At 43.5% G+C, this 27,285-nt stretch overlaps 2 protein-coding genes across 2 annotated transcripts; one reads left to right on the top strand and one right to left on the bottom strand.

Annotated features, from left to right (window-relative positions):
• The first annotated feature begins 761 nt into the window (after positions 1-761).
• On the top strand, positions 762-12,789 carry vps26b (VPS26, retromer complex component B). The gene is made up of 7 exons (XM_063207319.1): positions 762-842; positions 1,266-1,505; positions 2,143-2,299; positions 2,874-3,038; positions 4,569-4,744; positions 9,896-10,038; positions 11,437-12,789. The coding sequence occupies exons 2-7, from the start codon at positions 1,283-1,285 to the stop codon at positions 11,629-11,631; spliced, it is 1,059 nt and encodes a 352-aa protein (XP_063063389.1). The 5' UTR covers positions 762-842; positions 1,266-1,282; the 3' UTR covers positions 11,632-12,789.
• A 3,683-nt stretch (positions 12,790-16,472) lies between these two features.
• On the bottom strand, positions 16,473-27,243 carry thyn1 (thymocyte nuclear protein 1). The gene is made up of 7 exons (XM_063207318.1): positions 26,876-27,243; positions 26,598-26,797; positions 24,866-24,934; positions 23,895-23,987; positions 21,855-21,950; positions 19,529-19,679; positions 16,473-16,736 (listed from the first exon to the last, which is right to left on the bottom strand). Exons 1-7 carry the CDS (start codon positions 26,910-26,912, stop codon positions 16,690-16,692), a joined length of 693 nt encoding a protein of 230 aa, XP_063063388.1. The 5' UTR covers positions 26,913-27,243; the 3' UTR covers positions 16,473-16,689.
• Between the last annotated feature and the right edge of the window lie 42 nt (positions 27,244-27,285).

The raw sequence follows: 27,285 nt of genomic DNA, 5'->3' as shown, positions 1-27,285 counted from the left end.
GATGGCAGAGGGTATAAAAGAATTCTTGTATCTGTTTGTCCGGGCTGGTGGATATTTAAAACGGGAACCAGAGGGTAAAAGCTGAAATTCATTCTGCAGGGGATGGGTGTAGTTGTCCAAAATGGCTTCAGCCTTCCTGGTTGCCTGTTCTTCATACAAGATAGTCAGGCTTTTTTGTTGCACACCAGTTATCTTACTGCTTACATTAATAATCTTAGCTATGGCATTTTTGTTTTTCACATTGAGAAGGGAATACCAGCAGATGGCAGAAAAGGTGAGAATGGATTCAATGAATGATCTATAAAACATGGTCATTAGGGACTTTTCAACTTGAAACCTAGCCAGCTTCCTGAGACAATATAAACGTTGCTGCCCTTTCTTGCACAACATGTCCGTGTTACTGTTAAAAGACAATTTGTCATCAATAATGGACCCCAAGTACTTGTATTGCTGCACAATTTCAATGTCCTGTCCATTTATGTTGGTTAAGGAGGGAGTGCACGCCTTGTGTCTAAAATCAATGCACATATCTTTGGTTTTTGCCACATTTAATTCCAACATTGCTTCCTGGCACCAATCTACAAAATAATCTATAATTAATAATCTATAAAAGTGTCATGATCAAGCCAAACTGAATGTGGGGGACAGGACACACGAATTTCCATGCAGAGGTCCCTTTAAGAATTTGACGTGAGTAGTGCACCGGAAGAAAACGTGGATTCCAGCCCACCACAGCAGGAAGTAAATTAAATGCGCACTCACTTCACATCGGGTTGTTGGATACAGGCAGCTGATCAGTTTATTTTATAAATACAACCGAGATTTCGTGAAACACAATAAAGGTTGGTTATAAACACTGGCAATAGCACGGGTAAAAAAGATTGCCCTGTTCAATGTACTCATATGCTTGCCTTAGGATTTACTGACTTATTGGCGGACGTGAAGAGTTCGGGAAGGCGTTTGAAATTCTGATAAACAGAGCAGAACATGGCGACATGAGCTCGATAAGATCATTTAATGTTTTCTCTCCAACGGACAGTAGCTACATATCAATTAACGTTAGCTTACTGTCAGCTTCTGGTTAGTCTGCAGGTGCTGTGAAGATCCCTTAGTCTAAGTGCTGGTCATTTCACCGTAACTGGCCGCGGATAGCTAACTTTAAATGTTAACCTATTAAGTGATTGTAAAAACGTCAGTAAGCTAATATTTTGCGAGGCCTGGAAACATCACTTGAGCTGAGCTGATTTACTCTGTCTTTCTTGCAGGTGAAATCTTGTCCGTTATGAGTTTCTTCGGCTTCGGGCAGAGTGCTGAGGTAGATATTGTTTTAAATGACGCTGAAACGAGAAAGAAGGTAGAGCACAAGAGTGAAGATGGGAGGAAGGACAAGTACTTTCTTTTCTACGACGGGGAAACGGTGAGCGGCAAAGTGAACGTCACCCTGAAAAATCCAGGAAAGAGGCTCGAGCACTACGGCATTAAAATAGAGTTCATCGGACAGATTGGTAAGATTGTGCTATCTCAGCAAATTTAAACTGCTGTGTCTCTTGTTTTTGTCTGCTCAGTGTCTTGTCTAACGTTTGTTATTCAGAAATGTTAATATCACACACTCAAGGATGATCGTTTTTGAATGAACTGAGAACAAGCACATTTTTGCTAGTTCCTCAGTGTCTGCTGGTTTAGGAATGTGTTGCGCAATAGATACAGACAGTGTCCTTGAAAAACAGCACTAGACTTGTTTTTTGTCTTGGTAGAACGAGAGACCTTGCATCTTTGTGTGGTTTCTCTTCCTGGGGTTTTGAAACATTTTTGGCGTTAATCCTCAATTTGACAACCAGGAGGGTGTTGTCATTCAGTTTAGTTACAATGCAACATCACAACAAACTTCACCATATAACGCTAGGCACACATCTTTACATTATAGGCTATGTAGTTACATACTTTTAACCTTACTTGTTTTGACTGACGGTGATCAGAGATACAACTTTGTTTTTGACAGCATTTGTGACCACCTGTGTAATATATGTGATTATTCCTCTTAACCTGTCAGAATGTGAATGTGAATGCTCAGTTACCGTGATTAGTTGTTATGATAAGTGTCAGTGGCTTAAGGTGTATTTGGGTTTGTTTTGTCATCTTCAGAGCTGTACTATGATCGGGGCAATCACCATGAGTTTGTGTCTCTGGTGAAAGATCTCGCTCGCCCTGGCGAACTGTCACATTCCCAGTCATTTGACTTTGAGTTCACTCATGTGGAGAAGCCCTACGAAACCTACACCGGCCAGAATGTCAAATTAAGGTGAGACAGTCCGCACTGTGTGATGTTGCCCACATACCCCTTCTCCCTCAGTTACAGATTGCAACATAACATTTCCAGTCTCTTGCACCAAGCTCTCACCACCATCTTCCCTTTGTTTATCAAGTGTGTGTGTGTGTGTGTGTGTGTGTGTGTGTGTGCGCGTGCGTGCGTGCGTGCGTGGTGCGTGCGTGCATATCTGTGTCTGTGCTTGCATCTGCGTGCATGTATGTTTGTGTTCTTGTACATCATACTGTATGTGTGTTTGTCAAGGGTGGAAATTGATTTTTTTAAAGTACGAGAACTTCACCCCACTAAAACGATCACCAGCCACATAACGCTGCCTGCTAGTGCATATTTCCCTCCTGTGTGTGTGTGTGTGTGTGTGTGTGTGTGTGTGTGTGTGTGTGTGTGAGAGTGTGTGAGTGTGTGTGTGCATGTGTTATATGGAGTCGAACTCGGCTGCGTCCATGCAAATGTTAAGTTCACAGTTATAATGCCTGAGATGTGTCGGTTCATGCGGGAGTGTCTGTTGAGGTGTGATGCTCAAGGATACTATTTTGTTATTATGTGCCAGGTACTTCCTGCGTGCCACCATCAGCCGGCGACTCAATGACATCAGCAAGGAGATGGACATTGTGGTGCACACGCTCAGTACCTACCCGGAGCTCAACTCCTCCATCAAGATGGAGGTGGGCATAGAGGACTGCCTGCACATCGAGTTTGAGTACAACAAGTCCAAGTAAGGCTCCTTGTCATTGTTAACCAGCTGTAGATTTAAAGTGAAAGCCCACCTGGGAAAACTCGAACTCCCGTTGTCATTGTGACACCGCACTCCACAGCACACAAGTGCACACTGCACACAATGAAATTGCATTTTGCCTTACCCGTGCAAGGGGGCAGCCCCCAAGCGGAGCAGTGCGGCAGGACGGTACCATGCTCAGGGTACCTCAGTCATGGAGGAGGATGGAGATTTGTTTCATGACTTTATCGTAGGACTGTAACACAACATGTTTTTTCCATATTACCAGGTACCCAGTTTTATAAAGCAAAATTTCCCCTAATGTTTAGAGTTTGAGAGCAACCCTGTTTTTCAAGGTATAGACTACCAACACATCCCCTTATATATGTTTGAGTACAATAAGTCAAAGTAAGGGGTCATGCATATGTTTAGCTGGTGGTATCCGATAACACACAGGTATGCTATTCTGGGGTGTAACACCACTAGGAAGTGCAGTGTAAGAGCCATGTAGCCTTTCATAGCCAATGCTAATTGTTATTGACCTGAATTTCTTCAAGATTACTAATTACAACCACCTATAATCGTTCCGCCTGTAAGAAGAACCCTTAGATGATTTTGCTATTAAAAATTCCATTGCCATTTTTATGGGTGAAATGACCTTTGTAATAACAATAAAGCTAAGTCTAAAATCCATTTGAATACTTGTTGGTCAAATTAACTTAGCCTAGCCATAGGGGCAATGACCTTGGGAAATGCCAATTCCTCAAAAGGGCCTTGGACTACCTCCTGGGTTTGAATGGGCTTGTAAAGCATGTCAAGAAATGACCTTGTAAACACATTGGGTTAGTATGGCCTTGTATTAATGGGTGACGTGTGTGTGCGCGCGCGTGTGTGTGCGCGTGTGTGTGTGTGCGCGCGTGTGTGTGTGGGGGGGGGGGTTGTAGCCTGAAGGTAGCCTGCTGATTATCATCGACTTTCAAATCTCTTCGAGACTTGGTCTGACCAAGAGCATAACAATTAACATTTCCCAAACGGTATGGTTGACCCACCTCCCTCAGTTTGCTTCCAGACAAAGTGGGAGGAGTTCCCGTTTTTGCGGGAGCTCAGAATTGTGTTTGTATTGTTCTTGTCCTGACTAGTCTGAAGGTACCATCGGAAGGATATGGCCATGGGGAAGATAAGAAAACTGCTTATAATAACACATGAGTTGTTGATGTCATGGCCTTGTAGTAACGCCCCGTTCTTTTGAAAATCAGTAGTCGTTGAACCCAAGTTAGTTCTCCCGACATCTGATGTAAATGTGTTCTATTGCAACAGTTGGGAACAATACAAATGCCTTGTTCAACGTTACATTCAACGTAACATTATTGTTTAACGAACTTGGACTACACCGAAGTTTGTATTTCAGAACTCCCGATTTTGATTACCCTTTCCACTGCACTTTCCCGAGGTGGAGGTGGTTATTTATTTTGCCTAGTCCCGATCACAAAAGAATGAAGCATGAACTACTGGGTGACCTGTTGTCTGCAGGTACCACCTGAAGGATGTGATTGTGGGGAAGATCTACTTCCTGCTGGTGAGGATAAAGATCAAGCACATGGAGATCGACATCATCAAGCGGGAGACCACGGGCACGGGGCCCAGCGTCTACCACGAGAATGACACCATCGCCAAATACGAGATCATGGACGGAGCACCTGTCAGAGGTAAACAATAACAACAACTATGTGGCTTTGTGTTGTTGTTGTCGTTGACTTTGTCTGTATAATGTTGCCAGGCTACTAACTTTTGTTTTTGGTATTTCCAATCTTAATAACCCACCTTTCTTTGTAGCGTTAGCATTTGTAACAAAATGGCTGTAGCCCCTTAACACACAACGTTCCATCTCTGGAACGTTGTGATGGTGACTGAAGATCCTTAACTACCATAGTGCTACACCACTGGGACAGTGCCCAGTGCCTTTAGTAATACATTACGACTTGGTCATTGTCATTCTGGTAACAGTTAATTTATAACAACGGGCCTTGTCTTGAGGGGTTGAAATGCTTTCATTTTTTTAAAGACCAAAATAAACTACCTGGTTGGTAGGATTATAGAATTTTCAAGCACTGAAGGGTCACCGCCCATCTGTTGAAAAGATGCAGGATTTAGTAGAGACTTCTAAATAAACAAGAACAAATCTGCACACCTCAGGTCTGTGCAAAATAGCTTATCTGAAGCTGCAAGGTTTCAGTCTTTGAGACCTTCATCAAGCAGATTACTTGGGATTAGGAATAACATGACCCTGTTTTTATTCATTTTTGTACAAAAAGAATTATGTCATGACTGATCTAAGAAGAATGTCTCCTTATTGTCTGTCCCACCTGAAGTAGCGTGTGAAATATGTTTACTGTGTAAACATGAGTGGTGTACTACATACAGCTTGTATACCCTTCAGGCAGGAGGAAGTCACTTTCTTGGAAGCCATCGCCTAAATAGTCCAGTGTGACTCCCCCTCTCTGATCTGCCCTCCTAAATGACTTGGTTATTGAATCATGCCATTACAGTATTTTCAACCAGTTTTCTCCCGAACCCCACACGATAGGCTGCAGCAGAACCCTTCTTAGTAGGGGATTTTTAGATTGCAGAGCAGAAGAGAGAACTTGTGACTACACTTAATTTTAAGGTCCTCTTTGCAATAATTAGACAGTGTTACTATATGTAACAGCATGTAGCATTATATTTGCTGTGTACCTGGGTTAGGGTTAGTTATGAATGAACAGTGTAAGATATTTTATGTTGATAACACTAAAAATGAAACTATAAAATAAAAGTATTACTGAACTTGTCAACCCCTGAGCACTTGATGCAGAGGAGGGTGCTCTTCTCTTCTTTCCCAATCTGGTCTTTGATGTCATTTTAGTGGCTCTGGGCCCAGTCAGGTGACACTGCAGCAGATGCATAATTGCATTGGTTTTAGCCAGCAGTGCTAATAGCATCAGCGCTAACAAGGTGGAGCGAGTGGAGGAAGTGTATGCATGCAGTTTATGAATGTGTAATGTGTCTTTTTGCTGCGACCCGGGACTCTGTTAGGTTTGCAGCAGCAGCAGCAGCATGCAAACTTCAAACCTCCCTTCAATCATGTGCCCCAAAGCCTCCTGGAGCTCATGTGATGAGCAGTTTAAAGTTTATGGGCTGACTGACTGACAAGGCGCAGAGCAGAGTGGAGGACAAGCTGCCATAAACCGCCATAAATATACTGTGCAGCTTTCAGTACGGCTGGATCCTATCATGCTGCGTGTGTAGTACACCAGATTAATCTTATGTCTGTGTACTGTACAGTACTTTATAGACTAGTATCATAGTCTGTTGCATCATTTTATTTCATTATCCTGGATGCTTGGTGCATATAGACGGAGTACAGTACGTGTCGTTTAATTACACTTCAGATTGTGGAGGACGGGCGGTCATAAACCGCCATAAATATACCGTGCAGCTTTCATTTCAGCTGCTTCTTGACATGCAGCAGACCACTGTAGCCGGTAGAGCTAGTGGATCCTGGCCACCATGCTGTGTCTAGTAGTGTACCTGGTTTGTCTTATGTCTGTGTACTTATCATATTCTATTGCATCCTTTATTTTTTAGCCCGGATCAGTGGAGGAACAATTGCACACAGGGCGCCATGGCAAGACACTGATAGTTCCCCACCCCACAAGCCTGCCAAGGTCACAATAGGGTCCCCACTACCAATACGAGAGGGTCCTGGGACCTGGGGGCAAATGCCCTGCTCACCCGCCCCCTATAGTTCCGCCCCTAGCCTGGATGCTTGGTACATCCTTCACTGTATCATAGACGGAGTTCAGTATGTGTAGTTTACTGACACTACAGATTGTGAAGGACAGGCGACCATAAAGTGCCATAAATGGGCCTATACCGTGCATGTGGTTTTCATTATAGCGCCATGTCAACATGGTGGAGCAGTTTTGACTATAATAAAGGATGTTCCAGCTGTACAGTCTATAGTCTGGGTACCTGAAGCACCCTTAACCCCTTACCACAGCCCCTGTTATAAATTAGCTGTTACCAGAATGGCAAGGACCAAGTCGTTATGTATTACTAAAGGCCCTGTGCACGGTTATAGTGGTCTAGCACAATGGTAGTAAGTAATGTTTTTTCACTGACAATGTTCCACTGCTGAAACGGTGTGTGTTAAGGGGCTACATCATTGAGACCTAACAGGTGAAAACAAATTGAATTGTCAACTCTGTAGTATGTATAATTACTGCAGTTGTGTTGGACAGGTGTCTTAATGGGTTCATCATATTTTATACAATAGTTAGATCCGGTCAATTTATTTTGTGATATCTGAATGGATGATACGCGTTCTACTGGCATTCTACGCGTCGGCAAGGAGGAGGATGTCTAGGTGGACATCATCCCCGGAGACTCATCACACCTAATAATCACTCCGCCGTGGATAGAATGCATTTTGAACTCGCATTTTGAACTCGCCATCATTCTATCTCATAGTCTTCTGCAGGAAAAGTGAATGTAACCATGGCCACGTAGTTTGAACTCGCAATAATTCTATTCCATTGTTCTATGCTGGACTCAGTTGGGCGCACGCACGCCCGCATGACAGAGACGCGTATCCCAGTTCGTAGCTGGATTCTGGCAGAGAGGAAAGAAGTTATCTGATTCTAGTGCAGTTGTCTGGGCAGTTGGCACACCTCTGCGGCCGCTATTTCGTAGTCTTTTGAAGGCAATCTAACATATGTAGCCTACTTTAAATATCAAGGGATTGATTTGTGTGGTTCTGCGTGTGAGAACAGCGCTCGGATCTCATGCGGCACTGGAGAGGGAAAGACGAGGGAGGTGCGTCTTTACGCAGCTATCAGCAAGTTTGCGGTCCACAAAAATGTGAAAATAAATGTCGGCCAAAAGGCTTATAAAACTAGGCATCTAACTAAAATGTTGAAGTTGCACAGTGTTTTCATTTATCATGCATCATTTTAGTAAGCGAAGCCCAGTCGCAGTCCACACAGAAATGCACTTCACACCGTTTCATGGAACTTTGCGCGCTGGCGCTGTCAGCTCGTCATTGCATAGCAACCATACAATCAATTCGGAACTACTTTGCTTAGCGCAGCTGGTAAACAAAGTATGATGAATGTAACTAATAAACATGAATTCGACCATTTATTCTAGTATTTTGTTGCCAATTGAACTATTGTATAAAAGCAATATGACCCTCGTGGTCGGGATGATGTGCACTGACATCCTCCCTGGTGTGAGCCTTCGGCTTCGTGCCTATGGCCGAACCACACCAGGGAGGATGTCAGTGCACATCATCCCGACCACGAGGGTCATATTGCTTAAGTAATGCACCTTTCAGCCGCATCTGTGCACCAGGTGCATCTATTGCGTCTTGCTTCTTTATTGTAGCTAAGGTATTTGGTGCGCCCTTCATTGTAGCCAGTGCAATGCCTGTCTCATGATCAAGCCTGTCTGTCTGGTGCAGTTTTCACCTACAGAATATATGTAGTATATGATGTAGCTTTCATTGTAAACTGTCTACGTGTTGCAGTCTCATGTTACATGCTCGCGTGGTAGAGTAGAAAAAGACCACACTCTCCTGCTTGCTTTCTTACTGAGGATGACTGAGTACGCGAGGATTCAACACACCCAGGTTTCCTGGTAACTTGCACATATGCTCAGCAATTCTGCATAGCACACCAGTACATGTAGAAAAGGTTCTGTTTTGTCCTTCATGCTCAGCAATGCTGCATACCACAGCAGGACATGTAGGCTGTGGGAATATTAGACATGGCAGAGTATAAATAGCCCCGGATTACTAAGGGACTCAGTCAAAAGCGTACACTCCCATCCCATATTACATAGTGTATTTCAATCAGGATTAGCGAGAAGCACATATTTCATATTTATGGCATTTAGATGATTAAAACACCCTGTAGTCTTGGGAAGGCTTAAAGGGGCCACAATGTAGGATGACATAGTTTGCGCAGTGCTCGTGGCATGCCTGTCTCAAAATCTACACAGTCATGACAAAATGTCGTTTAAATAAACTCACTGAGAATGTTTTTCATCATGGAATAGCAGTTGATACAAATCTGAATACGGTATGTAAAGTTTTTTTTTTTTTGTATGAGAAGCATTTCCCACGACACTCGTTCGGATCGCTCTCACAAAAGCTTCATTTGGGGTTTTCTGACACCGGACCGTGGAAGTGGTCACAAGAGTCATCTTTCACTTACTAGTGACTCAAATAAGCATCGGCTGACTCGGGACACTGATTAATTGAACGTTTAATCATACATAGAGCCCCTTTAAAGTTGCTTAGAAACAAGGCTTTGGACACAAAGAAGGCATGTTTTTGCTCTGAAAACCAAGCAACTACTAAAACAACCAAGCAAAGCAACACCTAAAAATGATCATTTTTATTGTGTGCAAAGACTGACACCAAAGAAGTTTTGGCTTTGCATTACACTCTGTAGTCTTTGGAAGGCTTAAAGTTGCTTAGAAACAAGGCTTTGGACACAAAGAAGGCATGAAAACCAAACAACTACTGTACTAAAACAACCATTACCAAGCAACAACTAAAAATGATCATTTCTATTTCTTGCAGAGACTGAAACCAACCTAGTTTTGGCTTTAGCATGCTCTACTGAAACTGAATGTGCTTTTGGCATATTGACAGATGTAGCTCAGCGGTAGACCAGAGCTGGAACGGATGCCAGGCAAGTTTTCTGATCCCCTGTGGAGGGTCATGTGCTATTTGTTTGGATTGATATTCCATTTCTAAATGTAATTTTTGTGTGTGTGCGTGCGTGTGTTCTTTTTTTCCTCCCGTCTTTCAGGAGAGTCCATTCCTATCCGATTATTCCTGGCGGGCTACGAGATGACGCCCACCATGAGGGACATCAACAAGAAGTTCTCGGTGCGCTACTACCTCAACCTGGTGCTCATTGACGAGGAGGAGAGGCGCTACTTCAAGCAGCAGGTTTCTTTTTTATATATACATTTTTAGGGCTTTTTGCCTTTATTATTTGACAGGACAGTGGAGGAGAGACAGGAAACGAGTGGGGAGAGAGAGACTGGGAAGGACTGGCAAATGACCCGGGTCGCTGGTGTCGTAACCAGTGCGCTACCATTAGGCCACGGCAGGGCCAAGCAGCAGGTTTTTCATACCAATATGCTTTATACTAACACTCCACATAAAGATTACGAGAGTAAGAGTATTTTATTTGTCGTATACATACAACCCCAGCTTGATCTGCAAAAATGTGACGATATAGAACAGTGGTTCTCAGCCTTTTTTGAACAAACGCCCCCTTGGCCTTATCATAAACCTGCCAACACCCCTCTTAGTATTGAAAAATAAAATAGTCTAATGCCCCCCAATGGGAACTAAGCCCCACCCCCACTCTCAGCTATATCCTTCTCACGCACCCCTAGGGCTCCCAAATGCCCCGTAGGGGGCTGTAGCGCCCCCGTTGAGAAACACTAATATAGAGTAACACAACGACCACATGTCAATAATCTACCTAAAACTACTTTGGCTGGACAACAGCATAATTTCAAAGTTGTTTTACTCAGATCGGAGCTATGCATGTATTGTAATGTAATGTAGTAATGTAATATGCACTGTTCATTCCTTCCTTTAAAGGTGCACTGTGCAGGAAATGGTCAGAAAGGGCACTGCAAATATGCTGCTCATTGAAACTGGGTTGCCTATTGTCAAATATGATCTTTTCATGAAAGTTTAAGTACTAATATGTTATAGTATGGCCCATGTACATTCATTTTTGAAGCTAAAAATGTCTATTTCTGAAAATTCAAAATGGCGGACCATGGAGAAGGTCTCCCTTTTCATGTATGAAAAATGCAATTTTCCCACTCATAATGAATACTTAGAATTAGAATGGTGGTGGTATGTATTCATGAAAAAGGTAACATTAGTGAATGGGTAGCATGAATTCTGGAAATTAACAACTAAAACTCTTACACGGTGCACCTGTAAATGCTTTGTTGGACAGTATACCATTACCTTTACGTAGAATTTTACTAAACCTACGTGTGTGTGCACTTTTGTAGGGCAGTATACAGGAGCCTAAGGGCTGCCAACTTCGTGAGGGGGAAATTCGGGACCCTTTGGCAAATCCCATCGGATTCACAACCTTCTGATTTTTTAAAATGGAAACCTCAATGGCAAAATAAGAAGTGCACCCCGTTTTAACTCTCAATGTCGGACGTAATTTTGTTTCTAAATTCGGGACGATTCTGCATTTCAAGGGACGGTTGGCAACCCTACTGGGCCTAAAAACACTAAACATATTTTTGTGTGTGTCTGTGTGTCTGTGTGTCCGTCCTTCTGTCCCGTCCCGTCCGCTCCTTGCAGGAGATCACCCTGTGGAGGAAAGGTGACATTGTGCGCCGCAGCATGTCCCAGCAGGCCACCATCGCCTCCCAACGCTTCGAGCCCTCCAGCTCCAGCTCCAGCTCAGCGATAACAGAGAAGACAACAGAGAAAGAGAAAGAAAAAGAAAAAGAGAATGTTCCGGAGCCGGCCAAGGAGGAGGACGACAGCAGCTAGGCTGCATAAGGGAGGTGGAGTGGAGCCCAGAGGGGTCAAAAAACCCGGTTCAGAAAGTTAAACAAAAACAAAAAAACTAACAACATGCCAACACAGGTGACTACACTGAGTAAACCACCGGTCTACCTGTTATGAGTACTCATTCCAATCAGCTGATTGAAATGCTGGTTGGATCAAATGTGTGGCAGTGTTTGTTTTTTATTATTATTTTGTTGTATTTTGACTTCCTGAACCCGGGTTTGATTGTCACCTCTGGCGGGGCCTCTAAGCCAGATGAGGGGGGGAGGGGCAAAGAGTGGCCAGCCCCACCCCCCTCTAAAGTGCTAACTTGGTCACTGTTCTGGTAGCTTCCAGTTGTTGTTGTAATTTCTAGCTGCTTCAAAAGGGATCAGAGAAATCAAGTCAAGTCACAGCCCCCACATAGCAGCTCTTTCTCTTGCTCGCTTTTGGCGCGTCCAGGCCGACTGAGAACCGTGCCGGTGCCTGTTCCCGCACCTAATGGTGAACCGAACAGCGTGTTCGCGCCACAGATCTTAGTGTTCACGAACTGAAAAATACATGGTTTTTCTCTGCGAACTGTGACAATATTGCCGTCAGCATGTTCATCCGGGTAACACACAGTCCCGTGCAGAAAGGCTCAGAGCCCGTTATGAACGCGGATGGTTCGCAGGTAAGCACTTAAGTGCCAAACATAACTGTTACGGGCACAGGCACCGTTCTGGTCAGCCTGAAAATGGCCCGAGTGTGCCCTGCTCTCACGCCAGGGCTCATGGGCCACGTCTGGTGAGCAAAGAATCGTGTAGCAGAGTAAGATACCCCAAATCCCGCCTGTCCAATGTAATGGAGTGTGCTTAAGTTCGGTCGCCTAAGGGGGGGCTGGAGGGGGTTGGGGCGTCGTCCCCTCCTTCTTCTCTTTCTGTGGCGTTTGGTGGCAGCTTGCATATGATGTGCGCTACTGCCATCTACAGTGCCTAGGGAACTCCATTTATTCTCAACCTAAAGTCTCCAAAGGTCTCCTAAGCGAAGGGCTCCTAAAGGGGCGTTCACCTGATGTCACATGGATCCAGGAAAATTATGGCCTTGATGTATCTTAAAGGGGTATGCCACTATTTTGGTGCTTAATACATTTAAGGTTTATAAAGGTGGTAAAGTGTCTTATTTTTCATATGAAGCGTTGTCTTGTTTTAAGACAAGTTAAAAGAGGGAGTATGTTGCTAAGCTAGTGAAAGTCAATGCATCCATGTAGCATTGCTACATGCTACACGGATCAATTGACTTTCACTAGCTTAGCGACATGCTCCCTCTTTTAACTTGTCTTAAAACAAGACAACGGCTTACATGAAAAATAAGACACTTTACCACCTATATAAACCCTGGCCAACGATTTTAACTGTATTAAGCCCCAAAATAGTGGCATACCCCTTTAAGACACTGGCCACGTTTGTGATGGTGCATTGCTGCTTCTGCTGTGCCGCGTGCATGCACACTTTGCCATTTACAATACATTCTGGTTATTGAAATGCCAAAGTGTGCATGCACGCTGCACAGCAAAAGCAGCCATCACGAACACGGCCAGTTGTTTGGAGTGAGCTGTATGGGCTTGATGTATCTTACTCTTCTAGACGATTCTTTGGAGTGAGCTGCTATGAGGGGGGCCAGGCAGGCCGTGTGGGAATGGCTACAAGGGGGCGGAGCCTGTGTTTTGGGGGGCGTCTCAGGTGATTACGTGAAGTTCTTTGTAATGTGAGCTTAGTTTTGTACTACGTGGATCCAAAAAACAAAAAAACCCAACCCAACGAGAGAGAGAGAGAGATAACAATATGCAACGTTATGAGGAGACTGAGGGTGGTACTTAACACAGCATGCTTCTGAATTGATCAAAACATTTGTTTTTGTTTTTCTTTAGCGTTTCTTCATGTTTGGGTTGTAATGTATAGTATATTTTTGATAAGTTTGAACTTCATGAGAGCACCCCGCCCCCTTTCGTCTCCTGGTGAGCTGTATAGAGTATGGCAGGCGCAAGGGGAGGAAGTGCAGGAGATTTTTTTTTTTTTCATTTTTTCCGTTTTTAAAAAAACATTCCATCCGAGAGAAAGAGAGAAATTTGAAATTCCGAAACGAAATCCCAAGCATTCCCGCGTGACCTTTTCATAAATCATGATCATTTTAAGGATACTATTTTTTGCACTAACAATAAGTATGCTTGGCAGGCAGGCAGACAGTCCTTCCTTCCCCCCACTCTAATGTGGCTATTCCATGTGAGTGAGTGTGTGCACTGGGAAACAGGTGTGTGTTTGTGTGTGTGTGTGTGTGTGTGTGTGTGTGTGTGTGTGTGTGTGTGTGTGCGTGCGTGCGTGCGTGCGTGCGTGCGTGCGTGCGTGCGTGCGTGCGTGCGTGCGTGCGTGCGTGCGTGTGTTTGTGAGTGGGAACCATGGCTCGGGGTTCGTATCGTCTTGACACGAGTCACGACACCTCACAGATCTGGGATCAGTTGACTAACATTCAGTGGGATTAGGGCTTTGGCTATTGTATAGAGCTGGACATATACAAATATGTGAATACTTAAAAGGAAAAAAAAGATTCCTATTTTGTTTGTTGGTCAACAATGTCTTTTAAAACTGTCTTTTAAAAAAATACCATACCCTTTCGCAATGACCTCTCCGCTTCTCTGACATAAATGTCTTTTTTTTTTGTCTGCCATAGGAGTAGGGTTGTCTTTAAGAGCAAGTAGCCAAATAATAAATACATTAAAAAAAAAAACAAATAAACAAACAATCATGATGCTTCTAATACTTAAACACGCTTTTTTTGTAATGCATTTCCACTTTTATGACCATACACATGTAGGGAAAGCACAGACGAGGCTCTCGTATGTACTTCACTGATTACTGTTGACAGTATTCTAATATGAATTATATTATACATGTGTTCAGTCTTATGAATTAACACAGAAACCTTTAGATGTTTTGCCTCAGACTGGATAGGTTAAGTCTTTCGGTGGTTGTGTGAGTGTAATATGTCTGTATGTGTGTGAGAGACAGAGAGAGCATACATTTATGGAACCTCTTGCTCCTCTTGTCTGGGTGTGACGGGTGTGTATGGGAGTTAAGCTCGGCGCTGTGGGTGTGTTGTTGGCTCATCACAGTTTAGCCTCTGCTGCCCTCTGTCTGTTTGGAGGCCGGGAGAGTCCTCTGGTCAAATAAACTTCTAACCTGTCAACTTCACGCCTGCTCTGCGTCTTGCTTTATGCCTCACTCAACAGGAGTACAAAGCAAAGGTGGTTTTCAATATGGTACACCAAAATAAAGCATAGCATGCATAACCAGGCCTTAGCCTGGTCCTGACCAACCTGTAATACTACCATTTCACGTAGGATGGCTCGCGAGGCTAACCAGGCCTCTCCGGTTTGGATCTTTTGGGAGTGAGATTTTTTTTTGTTTTTTTGAGGGGAGTGGAAGGTGTTGCGGTCAAGCTTTCTGTGATACTGACATCCAGGCCTTCACCTGTATCAATGCTTCAGTTTAGAAAGGTTTGTACTCTTCCCACTGGCATGACTATGATTTTACTATAATGTGCAGTTCAGAAGTACCAGAACACAAAACTGGTTGTGTGATTTTGGACGCACATAACCATTCCCAACAGATAAAACTGGGCTTTTAGGTCTCCTCCTTAGATTATTTGGAATAAATGCAGGGAAGCCTACTTTTTACAGTGAGAATTACATGGTGTGTAGTGAGAGTGAGAAAGGACCGAAATGATCAAGTGTCACTCCCAAGGAGTGAGACTTCAGAGCCTTGTGTATCACCATGTAACGAAGTGGGATCAACTCCAGTATGGGTGTGACTTTCCCATTCAACTCCATTCATCCTCTTATTCGTGTAAAGGTGCATGGCTGCCATATGAGCTCAGAGCCTTAGGCTACATCAAAAAATGATTTCTTGCACTACTATTGCCTCCCTCAACATGAATTCAAAGCCTTCTCCCTCCAATCTCTCAAAATGACCTTGAGAGTCCATCTCGCTCCATCTCTCAACAAGGATGGCAATTCCACACAGTGTTGGGCAAATTACTCAAAAACTAATGCATTACTGATTACATGTTACTATCTTTTCAAAATAATCCCTTACTACAATATTACTATATTTAAAACGTAAGGCATTACACTACTTTTACATTACTTTAGTTACTTTTGCCAAAAGAACTTTAGAGGCCTAAATATGGATCTGGCAATTTATTACAGTGTAAATCAAGCTTGTGTGAGTCATGACTTTTTAACCTCCAATCCAGGTGTTTTTGGCAGCATGCAGACTAATAACTATCAGGTTCAGCAATAGCTTCTTACTGACCCACCACACTGAATGCCACTAAAATCCAGGTCATTGTAATGCACTGTAACTTAAGCTGTTTAGCATTGTAACTAAGTAAATATAACAGATTTCTGCCCTGTAATGCCTTACATTACTGCATTACAGCAAAAAGTAATGCATTACAGTAATTAATTACTTTTGTAATAATGCATTACTGCCCAACACTGATTCCACATCTGCCTCTCACTTCTGACCATGGATAGCTGAGAGAGAGATGATCTGCATACTGATTAGCGGTCCTTAATACATTTGTTTTAACAGCTTCATGCTGAGCCTCTGCTATGACCTTATTGTCATCAAAATTGTAATGATCTAATCTTAATATGTTACCTTAAAACTACCTTAAATATCAATGTTGTTGAGATGTATGTTTTCAGCAAAGAGCAAATAGCTTTTTTCTATCTGTATTGGCCATGATATAGCCATAGCTGCTGAAATGGCAATACATGTAAACAATCAGTCAGACGACCGAGGTCTGCAATGTATAAAACTAATTTATTATGATAGGACAATAGTAATAATCAGTGTAAATAAGTAAGTGCACAGAAATAAAGTAAGTGTAAACATATTTGCTGCCATGGTCCGAGGAGTACACGGCTATAAAACAAACAACTTAACCTTAATTATGCAATATCAGTTTAGCAGAAAATGACCACATTTCTGCTGTTACTCAGTACTTTTGCAGGCATCATCAAACTGGTTCTTGGTCTTCCAAACTCAGCACAAAGTTGAACTCCTCTGCAAAAAGAAAAGACAAGTCAACGTCATACGAGTGACATCATGTATTTCCTTATTCCATGTGTAATCCTGTACCTTATGTCAACTCTGTAATCTGTAGGAAGTTATTGGATGTAAATGCTGCCATATTTAGATATTAATCTCTCCCTTACCACTCTTGTTACAACAGATCATCATATCATGGCCATAGAAGTGATGCTTGATAATCCATAGCAGTAAAGTGGTTTAATGTAACATAATCTGAATAGGGGACATGCGAAAACTCAAGCCATTTCATGAAGGCACTTGCAAATATCATGGCTTGAGCTAATCTGTGCTCTTCCTGAGCGTAATCCTTCTCCATGTTGGACGGAAAAGCAAGTCACACGTAACCCTTCCCACCGCAATCCCAGCATGAACTTTCTCCAAAGTCATTTAGAATAAGTCCTTTCACTCGGCGGCCATCTTGGCTACGCCTCAGGGTCGCAATTTCAGATTAGTCACAGTGTTGCCAGATTGGGCGGTTGGCCACCCAATTGGGCTACTTGGGATGGCTGTCTGCGGGTACAAACGGGAAAAATTAGCCATTAGGCGTTTTTTAAGCAGTTTTGTGCCCATGGAAACCAATGCAATTTGTTGAAATTGGGGCAGAATTTAGCGCATTTTGGCGTTTTTTCAGAACCTTTTGGGCGGCCTTTGATCAGACAAATCTGGCAACACTGATTAGTCAGACTAGGTGAGTCGAGGCAGCGAGGTGACTGGATAAATGACAGCGCAGCCCAGCAAGCAGTTGGCTCTTGGTGCCGGCCAGGTGCAAGCATGCGGCGTAATGGCATAAGAAACTGCCCCTGTTCATTCCTATGGACGCTTTCTGAAGTATTCTGTCTCCTTATATACAGACAGTCTCTGCTTTCTCAGAGAGGGATAGGATAGGACATTTCCATTCAAAGAACTCTTTAAAATCAGATGCTTTTTCAGATAATGTTTACACATATGCAGATAACACAGGGTTTATTTTTTATTACACATATGCAGATAACACAGGTTTTTTTTACCCATTTACATTTAAACAACGTGGATGTGGATGAATAAAAAAACGCCATTGGGACTGGTGTGTTTTAGCCCCCGAAAAGGGATATTTTTAAAAACAGGAGTTTTTACTGAGATTTAAGAGATTTCTAAAACTGAAAAATATCCATATACATGTAAACAGCTTTCCAATCATGCTGTGTCCTTGGCAATGACCCTGCATACTGAATATGCAGCAACTTTGCATTACATTCATCACCAATCTCCCATCCTCGCCTTGTGCTTGAGGACTTATCATATCATTTGAGGCAAGACGTCATTGACGATAGAAGTTTTATTCAATATCTCGCAAAAGCACAATTCAAATGTCATGGATGTTGAATGGGGGAAAAGTCCCCCAAAGTTGCCTTGTCTGACAGCAGGGAAACGTGTTCTCCAAGGAGGTGCCTTGTCCGCGAAGAGCAAGGCCACAAGCACAAGAAAAGGATGGGAGGTTAGATAATGAGTTGGACTCGATGTCTGTGCTGTAATAGGCATGAACGGCCATCCGGGTACTTTGCTCGTAAATGTGCGTTACGCCCCTTTATGGGTGAAAACAAACCGAATGTCTCATCAACTTACATGCTTCATCGGCTTGTCTAAATGAACACAGTCCATGCTTCAGACACGGCTGTTTGGCTCATTTATTTGAACAGCCGGCAACACAACACGTTTTCGGCATGTTGCGCGTGAATAACGCTAGTCTACAGGTCCGTATCTTTCGTTTATTAAACCCCAACATCACCAATTGACTTGCATGGGTTGTTTTCCCCCACAAATGGGCGTAACGCACATGGAAAATGTCACGCCGTTCATGAGTATAGGCCCGAGCAGGGGAGGAGCTGTCTGCATGCTGGTTATGGTGCTGCTAAACTATGTTAATAGTAATACTGTAAATGACTCAGGGAGGTGGGTACAAACAATGCAATCTTTGGATTTGAAGAAAATAGGTAGAACAGTCCATAATTTTGGAAATATGCATCATTGTATCATGTATAATTAGACCGGATGGTAAAAACACTGAATGGTACCAATAACTGGTTGAAGGAAGCGAAGCCATTACGAGCTGAAGAAGGTCTCTGCCCGAAACGATCGTGGGCGAATAAACAAAGAAAAAAATCTGAGGAGTTCTGTCCTTCACTTCCTTCATTCATTTATGGTTTATGTGGGATTCAACACCCAGTTAAGAACTGTTACAATATTTAGGCAATAGTGTGAGCGCTTCTTCTCCACTTTTGAACCAATTGCCTGGTCCCATTAGGTTCAGTGATGCATGCTAAGAAGTAACATCACCAGAATCAGAGAATGGCCAGAGGAAGAGAAGAGTTAGTAAAACTAAATTACCGTATTTAACTCAAGGGAAGGTGTAAAATGAGCACATGTCCAAAAATGGTTGACTGTTCCTTTAAACTCAAATCATTTTCAAGTTCCTCCATGATAATGGCCGCATTCGTGACGCATTCGCCGCATTCGTGAGTCTGCGCCACACGCATGCACACTATGCCATTTGAATGCATTCTGGTTAGAAAATTCTAACCACAATGCATGGAAATGGCAAAGTGTGCATCACAAACGCGGTCATTGATGTACGAAATTGTGTCCAACTGCCCTTCAGTGAGGGGCTGCACGGACAGCCTGGCCCTGGTGAAGATTTCTAACCATCATGCAACATTTTCATCCATAATGCATTGCTTTCTACATGCGCATGCAGACGGACGCACCCAATGTAATTGTGTCCAACTGACCTTCAGTGAGAGGCTGCACGGACAGCCTGGCCCTGGTGAAGAGGGCCATGTCCTTCAGGGCGCCGCCCTTGGACCGGTGCTCCAGGTGGAGCCTCTTCAGCTCAGCCAGGGAGACGAAGCGCTTCAGCATCCGCTCATACTGCACGTCCACCTGGGGAAACAGGAGGGATGGGGTGGCAGCAGGGTCGGGTTTATCTATAAGGGCCAGCGGCACAATCATTTTTGAGCAGTGAGGGGGCACCACAGGTCACACTTAACAAATATTGTTTATAAAGGGGGCACCAGTAAGGTACAGTGCCCCGGGGCACCCACCACATCGGCTTAATACGGTCCTGCGTGGCAGGGCAAATAAGCAAAAGGCAGGTTGTCAAAGGTGATACTTTTGTTAAAGGGTTTTTTGTGTCTTTATCTATGATAGTACAGTTGAGAGCAAGACAGGAAGAGAAGGGGAGAGAGAGAAGGTGCCAGCAGGGCTGGGAAATTATCCAGGCCAATCTAAAGGGGGATTCATACTTGTCGTGAGTGGCGCTAGTCTCCTTCATACTTCACTCACGACGATGGCACGCGCCGTCACGTGACCTAAAATTTCGACACGCCCCCCGTCGTAAGCTCAAAATTCGGCGCGTGTCGCAACGTCGTGCACACGAGGATTTTTCTAACTTGTCGTGCGCCACCAGCGACCATGCAGGTAGGCAGACAAAGCAGGAGTTGCGAAGAGAGGCTACAACTACTGTAGGCTACTACAGAATGGATCCTGCATCATTTTGAGGATAATAAAATGTCATAGAGAGTTATTTTATCTTCTCTCTTAAATGTTGTTCAGTGAAACAATTGTTTACTTTGTTCAGAAGCACGTTGTGTTCGGCGATCTATTTATAAATTCTGCCGCGAGAACAATGCTCTCACATGGTCTTGGAATGATCTGGCAATGTAGGCCACAACAAAAAAATATATGTTTCAATGTGGTAAGTCACAAGTCAGACGTTCAGTAGCCCTACAGCAGCCGTGTTTGGCTTTCTATTTTATACATCAGTAGAACTCACGCTGCGAGTTGCGAAAAATACTGCCGTTTCTCTCATGAACAGCAGAGGGCACTTCCGACAATGCGAGCAAGGCGCTTTTGAAGTATGAATAGTCTGTCGCAAGTGATGACGTCATTAATGGTTCTCGCGCCACTCGCGACAAAGTGCGCACGTGAAGTATGCAGAGCCCTTTAGGGTGCATCCAAAAGTCCCCACTGCCTTCCTGTGTAGAAGGCAAAAAACAAGTTAGTGCCTATGTAGTAAATCCAAATATCCTAGTAAGCTTTCAATCAGGAGGCGAACGGCACCTTGAGGACTTTCATTATCCGCTCATATTTGCACTAAGTAAGAAGCCAAGAAGGGAGTGCCTACCACAGTATTCAGATGTAGCCTAGAACAGTGTTTCTCAACTGGTGGGTCGCGACCCAAAAGTGAGTCGCGGAGGGGTCATGGGTGGGTCGCAGAGCCTTGGTGTAAAAAAAAAAAACGTAATTCTAAAAAAAAAAAATCCAACTTTTCCTGCAACAATTTATAACTTTTATTTTGATAGGCTAGTGAACTCCATGTCAACTGTTGTCATACATACAATCTGAATGTTAATGCGAGATGGATAGGAACCAGTCATTCGAGTCTTGGTTACATTTTGAGAAATGCATTGAATTGACTTGAATGCTAAAAAAATTGTATCGCGACCGAATGAGAGTGGAAAATGGTGGGTCCCAAGACTGTTCCAGTTGAGAACCACTGGCCTAGAACCTGGGTCCCCAAAGACATGATTATGCAAACCCAGCACGCTGCACCACAGCACCCCCAGGAGGTAGGTTTTAAGATTTTTTGGCGGGGTTCTCAAACTTTGAAAATAAGTCCAAGTCATTATTAATTTGCTCATTTAATTACCATGACCTGCATGAAAGAACAGTTTAACAGCCCTTCCTCACAAGATAGAGAGTGGCACACACACTAACACACTCCCACCAGCCATCATTTGAGCAAACACACATGCATACATAGGGTACATCCCATTATCCAAACTCATGCCCACCCTTGAGCTTGTGGCCTCATGATGACGTCAAGATGTCACTGACAATAAGTTTCATTCAATGTCTTGCACAAGCGCAATTCAATTCAAGTAATTTCCTCATTTGCAGCCGGGATGTTGAACAGGGAAAAGTCCCCCAAAAGTTGTTGTGCCTCGGCTGACAGCGGGGAAACTTGATAGTTTGATAGATAGGTGAAGAGTGAGGCCACATGCACAAGTCAAGGACAGTAGTATGGATAATTGAATGGACCCATAGACTCCTCACCATGCTCCATTTGGGGTTGTCCGGCTTGCTGGAGGCGTTGTAGTGTACATCCTTCTTGTCAAACTGGGTGTGGTCAACATACGCCTCCTTGACGATCTGAAATGAGGACACCACTAAAGTATCAATATCAGTCAATAGTATTTTATAGCACATTATCATACACAACGGTCATTCAGTGTGCTTGAGTAAAAGAAAGAAAAAATAGCATTACGCAAGACTGAAGATAATCGGCGAAAAATAGTTTATAACGGCTGATAGAAAACGCTAATAACAAAGTGTGGTAACAGCACGGAAATAACATGTTAATAGCGCCAATTGGCAGTTTTCGAGAGGTCATTGGGAGCGGAGTTTCGCACTGGTGATGCCGCCCTCTCTCAGGTGCCACCTTGGGCAATTGCAGGGTCGGCCCGCTCCTGTGACCGTCCTGTACAGACATGGACCAGGTAGTGCTTAAGTAACTGTCCCTTTTGCCCTACTGGACCTTTGCCCTTTTTGACATTTCTTTTTTGTTGTTTTTCTTTCCACAATGTACGGTATTGTGGTCTATGTTGACATGATCATCTAGTCTTGCTTGAAGATTAGAAGTGTGTGCAACATAATTCCTATATAAGGCAGCTAGAAGTTCCACATAACTCCCTGCCACTGTTGGGAAAGTTACTCAAAAACTGTAATGCACTACTTATTACATGTTACTGTCATTTAAAAGTAATGCCTTACATTACAACATTACTTTTTTTGAAAAGTAAGGCATTACACTACTTTTGCATTACTTTTAGTTACTTTAGCCAAAATGACTGGAAATAAGGATTTGGCAATCTACAGTGCAAATCTATGAGGTGGCATGACTTTCACCTGCCATCCACATGTCATTTTGGAAGCCTGCAGACTGAAAACCAACATTTTCAGGAATTGCATCTTACCCACATACAATATTGATTCACCAATACAATGATTAATCCTTTCTCTTCTTACCACACCTTACCATGCACACCAGCGCCGTTTAAAAAAAAAATCTATTACGGACGCATGCAGCACAGGCTCCGTTGCACTTGGCTGAAACATAAAGCCACCTCACTGCACTACGAGTTTGAAAATTATTATTGATAAAAGAGCAGATGCATGCATTGCTACAGTAGGCCCATTTTGAATATTAATTATATAGACTACAGCACACCGGGGAAAATGTCTTATCAATGAATGAAATTATAGGCGAAAAAAATGATTGCGAGGATACCAGCCAGTCAGTTTGCAAGCTCGTGGCTCGCCTGAATCAGGTGACTTTGTGTGGAGATCAGTTTGTCACTCACTCACAACTCTAGAACTATTCTCATCCCCCGTCGGATACCCTGCCGTGTCCCTGTCTCGTGAGAATGGGATGCATCCCCTCCTTTCCTGACTAATTTGGTGGTGCTATGGCACCTCTTCAAATCGTCAAATTGTTTGTAGGCTACTGTTTTTCGACGTGGAACGCGGTTTGGGTTTCAAGTACAGTGTGCATTTAACTGAAATGTTCTTGCCGTCCTTATTTTCAATGAAGTCAAAGTAGTGGGCATATACCCATCTTGAAAACGAGCAAGCTGGATCTTCTGGATCGGTCATCCTTTGTCAGCCTGCCATTTCGAGAGACGGAGCGTGAAAGAAGAAGCAATGTTCTGCGTGGAACTTTAAAATCTCTGCGCGGACGTAGCTACTATCAGATGCAATAGCTGATCTCGCGGTGATCCGCGAACATTGTATAAAGAAAACAAAATACCCACACAAAATGTAGGTGAAAAAAATGTGTTGTGTAATGTGCAAGTTACTTGCATTGTAACGAGGACATATTACCGATTTTTTCCCCTGTAATCAGTTACATTACTGAGTTACTCAAAAATGTAATGCATTACAGTAATTAGTTACTTTTGTAACTCGTTACTCCCAACACTGCTCCCCCCCACCTGCCAGCGCCTGCCCGTACCTAAATCTCTACTATGCCAGTGCCACCCTGAGCTGTGAATTGCACCCCACCCCCTTCCCTGGTCCTTGGCAGCTCTGACTGACCTTCATGAGGCCAGCGATGCCCGGCTCCTTGCAGTTACTGTGGTAGAAGAATGCCCGCTGACCCACCGCCATGTCTCGCATGAAGTTACGGGCCTACACAGGGGAACAGGTCATCCCTCTCAGAAAACACAACATCCCTCTCAGAAAACACAAGACTTTGCATGGAGTTTAACACAGCTACATGTATGTATTTTGTTTTCTGTTTTTAGTACAATGTAGTTTGAAACACTTATTTTCCAACCAGATGCGTCTATCTTACCAGAACTTTGTTTGAAGTCTTAGCTACATGTAAGTTAGGCAAAATGTTATTTCCATTGAAGTAAAATGTAATTTGAAACACTTACAGTATTTTCCAATTTTCTGGGCAGATATACAATAATGAATGCTCAAGCTATGGTAAAGTAGCCTGGTTCACACCAGACGGTGTATGTGTAGCTTCGGCGCCCCCTGGCGGAGCAGAGCTACACACACTACCGTCTGGTACACAGCCATAGAGCACGCTCCGTCTCCAACCAGAAAATAGGCTGAGAATTTATTGCTTCAGCACGGCCTCCTCACCAACAAATTCCTTCAAAAACCTTCCTGTTAATCTTTAAAGAGTCAATATAGTCTCTAATCTGTCTTGTGACTCCTCAATGTGAGTTACCGTTGATTTTGAAGCAATAAATTCTCAGCCTATTTTCTGGTTGGAGACGGAGCGTGCTCTATGGCTGTGTACCAGACGGTAGTGTGTGTAGCTCTGCGCCGCCAGGGGGCGCCGAAGCTACACACACAACGTCTGGTGTGAACCAGGCTAATGGTAAAGAACATTTACTGTGTGTTGACCCTTGCAATTAAGAAACCTGGGTTTCAGGGAAAAACTACAGTGAGTGTATTTCAGTGGAATGTGTACCGGTACTTAACTTGAGATATTCTACCTAACTGACTGACAACAGTGGTCTATGCCTGAAACATGCATTCCTTTTGCCTACCTGGTAGTTCCTGACTCCATCCCAGCATCCAGTCTGATTTGGGAGGGCCTTTAAATCCTCTATGCCAAACTAGAGTACAAAACAGATTAGACACAGATTACTAATTTCAGGGCAGTCATGGGTTAGCCGTTAGGATGTTAAATTTGTAGCCCAAAGGTTGCCAGTTTGACTCAGTTAGGATGTCAGGCTTGTAGCCCAAAGGTTGGTGGGGGGAGTGCTCTCCTATGACACTAATTACAAACATTTATGTAGCAACTAGATTAGATTAGATTAGATTAGATTGGTTAAATTTTATTTATCCCCAAGGGGAAATTCTTTTTCCAGTTTGCTCTGTAGATTAAAAAGATAAGAAAAATAATGGAAAAAAAATACAAATAAAAAAGTAGATAAAAATAAAAAAGGTGATCATGCAGAAAAATCCAGGAGTTTCTCTTTGTCCTTAATGGACAAATTATAGAGTTGCATGGCTCTAGGGACAAATGATTTCCCCAGTCTGTCAGTCCTGAATTTCAGTGATCTCAGCCTCCAGCTGAACACACTCTTTTGTTGGATGATTGTGTTGTTGAGTGGGTGCGCCTTATTGTCCCAGATGGTGAGCAGTTTGCTCAGAGATCTTCTATCTGACAATGAAGTGAAGTTCTCCAGCTCTTCTCCCACAACGGAGCCAGCTTTCCTCACCAGTCTGTCAAGCCGCGCAACATCTCTCTTCCTTATGCTTCCACCCCAGCAGACCACTGCATAAAAAAGTACACTGGCAACCGCAGACTGATAGAACATAGTGAGGAGTGTGTTGCACACATTGAACGATCGTAGTTTCCTCAGGAAGTATAGCCGACTCTGTCCTTTTTTGTATACTGCATCTGTATTGGCAGACCAGTCTAGTTTGTTATCCAGATATACCCCCAGATACTTATTAACTATACTAGGGCTGTAACAAGATTTTTGACCTACGATTCGATACACCCCACGATTTCTGAAATGTATCTCATTTGAAGCTTGGGAGCACTATCACATCACATCATATCATATGGTTGTTTTCTGGAATGAAGGATAACAACATTTTGAAAGGGCGTATCACGATACTGTCTCCTTACATCACGATACAGTATCGTGCGAGCATCACGACTTCTGGGTTCGATCAAATATCGTTACAGCCCTAGGTCAACAGATATGATGATTGACGTGATATGACAGCAACACTAGTATTGCCAAAAATATTTGCTAACCTGCCTTGGCGGTTCACCTTTTGCAGGCATTAGAGCTTCAACTCTGACCACTCACCATCTTCCAAAAGTGTCGGCTATTGGTGAGGTCACAGTCACACTGATGTTGGTTGAGAAGGCCTGGCTCTCAGTGCAGGCACGTCAAGTTCATCCATATCAGACTGTCATCCATGTCTTTATATGGACATATTGCTGTGTGTCATGTTCGAAGAGGAAGAGACCCACTCCATACTGTTCCCACAGTGTTGGGAGCATGGAATTGTCCAAAATGTTTTGGTATTCTGAAGCTGTAGCTGCAAAAGATGGACCGACATCACATTGAACCTTATGGGTTAGGATTAGGAATGGTGTGAGTCAAGACAGGGTAGCAAACACTTTTGGCTGCTGCAACATAGGTATAGTGTGTATGATGACTCAGTAGTACGTCACTGACAACAACCAACTCTGTGGCATCCAACCAACCCCCCCACATGGGCTCCTTTGCACACAAATCCATAGAGCCTACCCACCTTTACATCTATTCCGTTCTCGAATCTGCTCTCGGGTTCTGACTTCATCAGCCAGTGACAATACGAGATTTTGGCAGGTGAATCTTTCACATCAGAACTTGCTTTGGACTTGGACTTGTCTGCCTTTTCTATGTTTCTCTTGCCTTTCCTCCGAGCAGGTGCTTCAGGAGTGTCTTCGGTCTCCGACTCAGGCTGCACAGCTAGAGAAAAACATTACGCCCATTAGGTGCTTTATATTGTCAAATGTGGACAGCTCAAATAGTCTTGCTTGAACTTACTTTTTGTAGAGCCACGTGTCCTCTTTCTTGGTGGCATATTTGTTATAAAGTCTACTTTCTGCGGTAGTTCACTTATCTTCACCAAATGGACAGGAGCGCCAGTGGAATTGAAATAAATGAATAGCCTACTTTATGCGACCATGGCTGCAAGCAGACCATACATTTCCCGCGTTGTGCTAGATTGCGCAATGTTTTGGTAATGTTTGCGTCGCTGCCAGTGTGACTTGAGTTGAGTAGGCTGCAGCTGAAAATCGTAACATGAAATGCTTTAAAACGCGTGAAAAGAATTTAACAATGGGGTCCATAGTTATTTAATCACGCGCCGTCCGTCAGTCGCATTGTTTAGGCGTAGTACAACCACTTCACGTACCCCAGGTTGAACTCCTACGTAAACTACATTACCCACAAGC

The sequence above is a fragment of the Engraulis encrasicolus genome, chromosome 9 (assembly GCF_034702125.1).
Source record: "Engraulis encrasicolus isolate BLACKSEA-1 chromosome 9, IST_EnEncr_1.0, whole genome shotgun sequence".
NCBI classification, from domain to species: Eukaryota; Metazoa; Chordata; class Actinopteri; order Clupeiformes; family Engraulidae; genus Engraulis; species Engraulis encrasicolus.
Note: the sequence above shows the minus strand (reverse complement) of the source record. Positions and strands in the feature narration are given on the sequence as shown.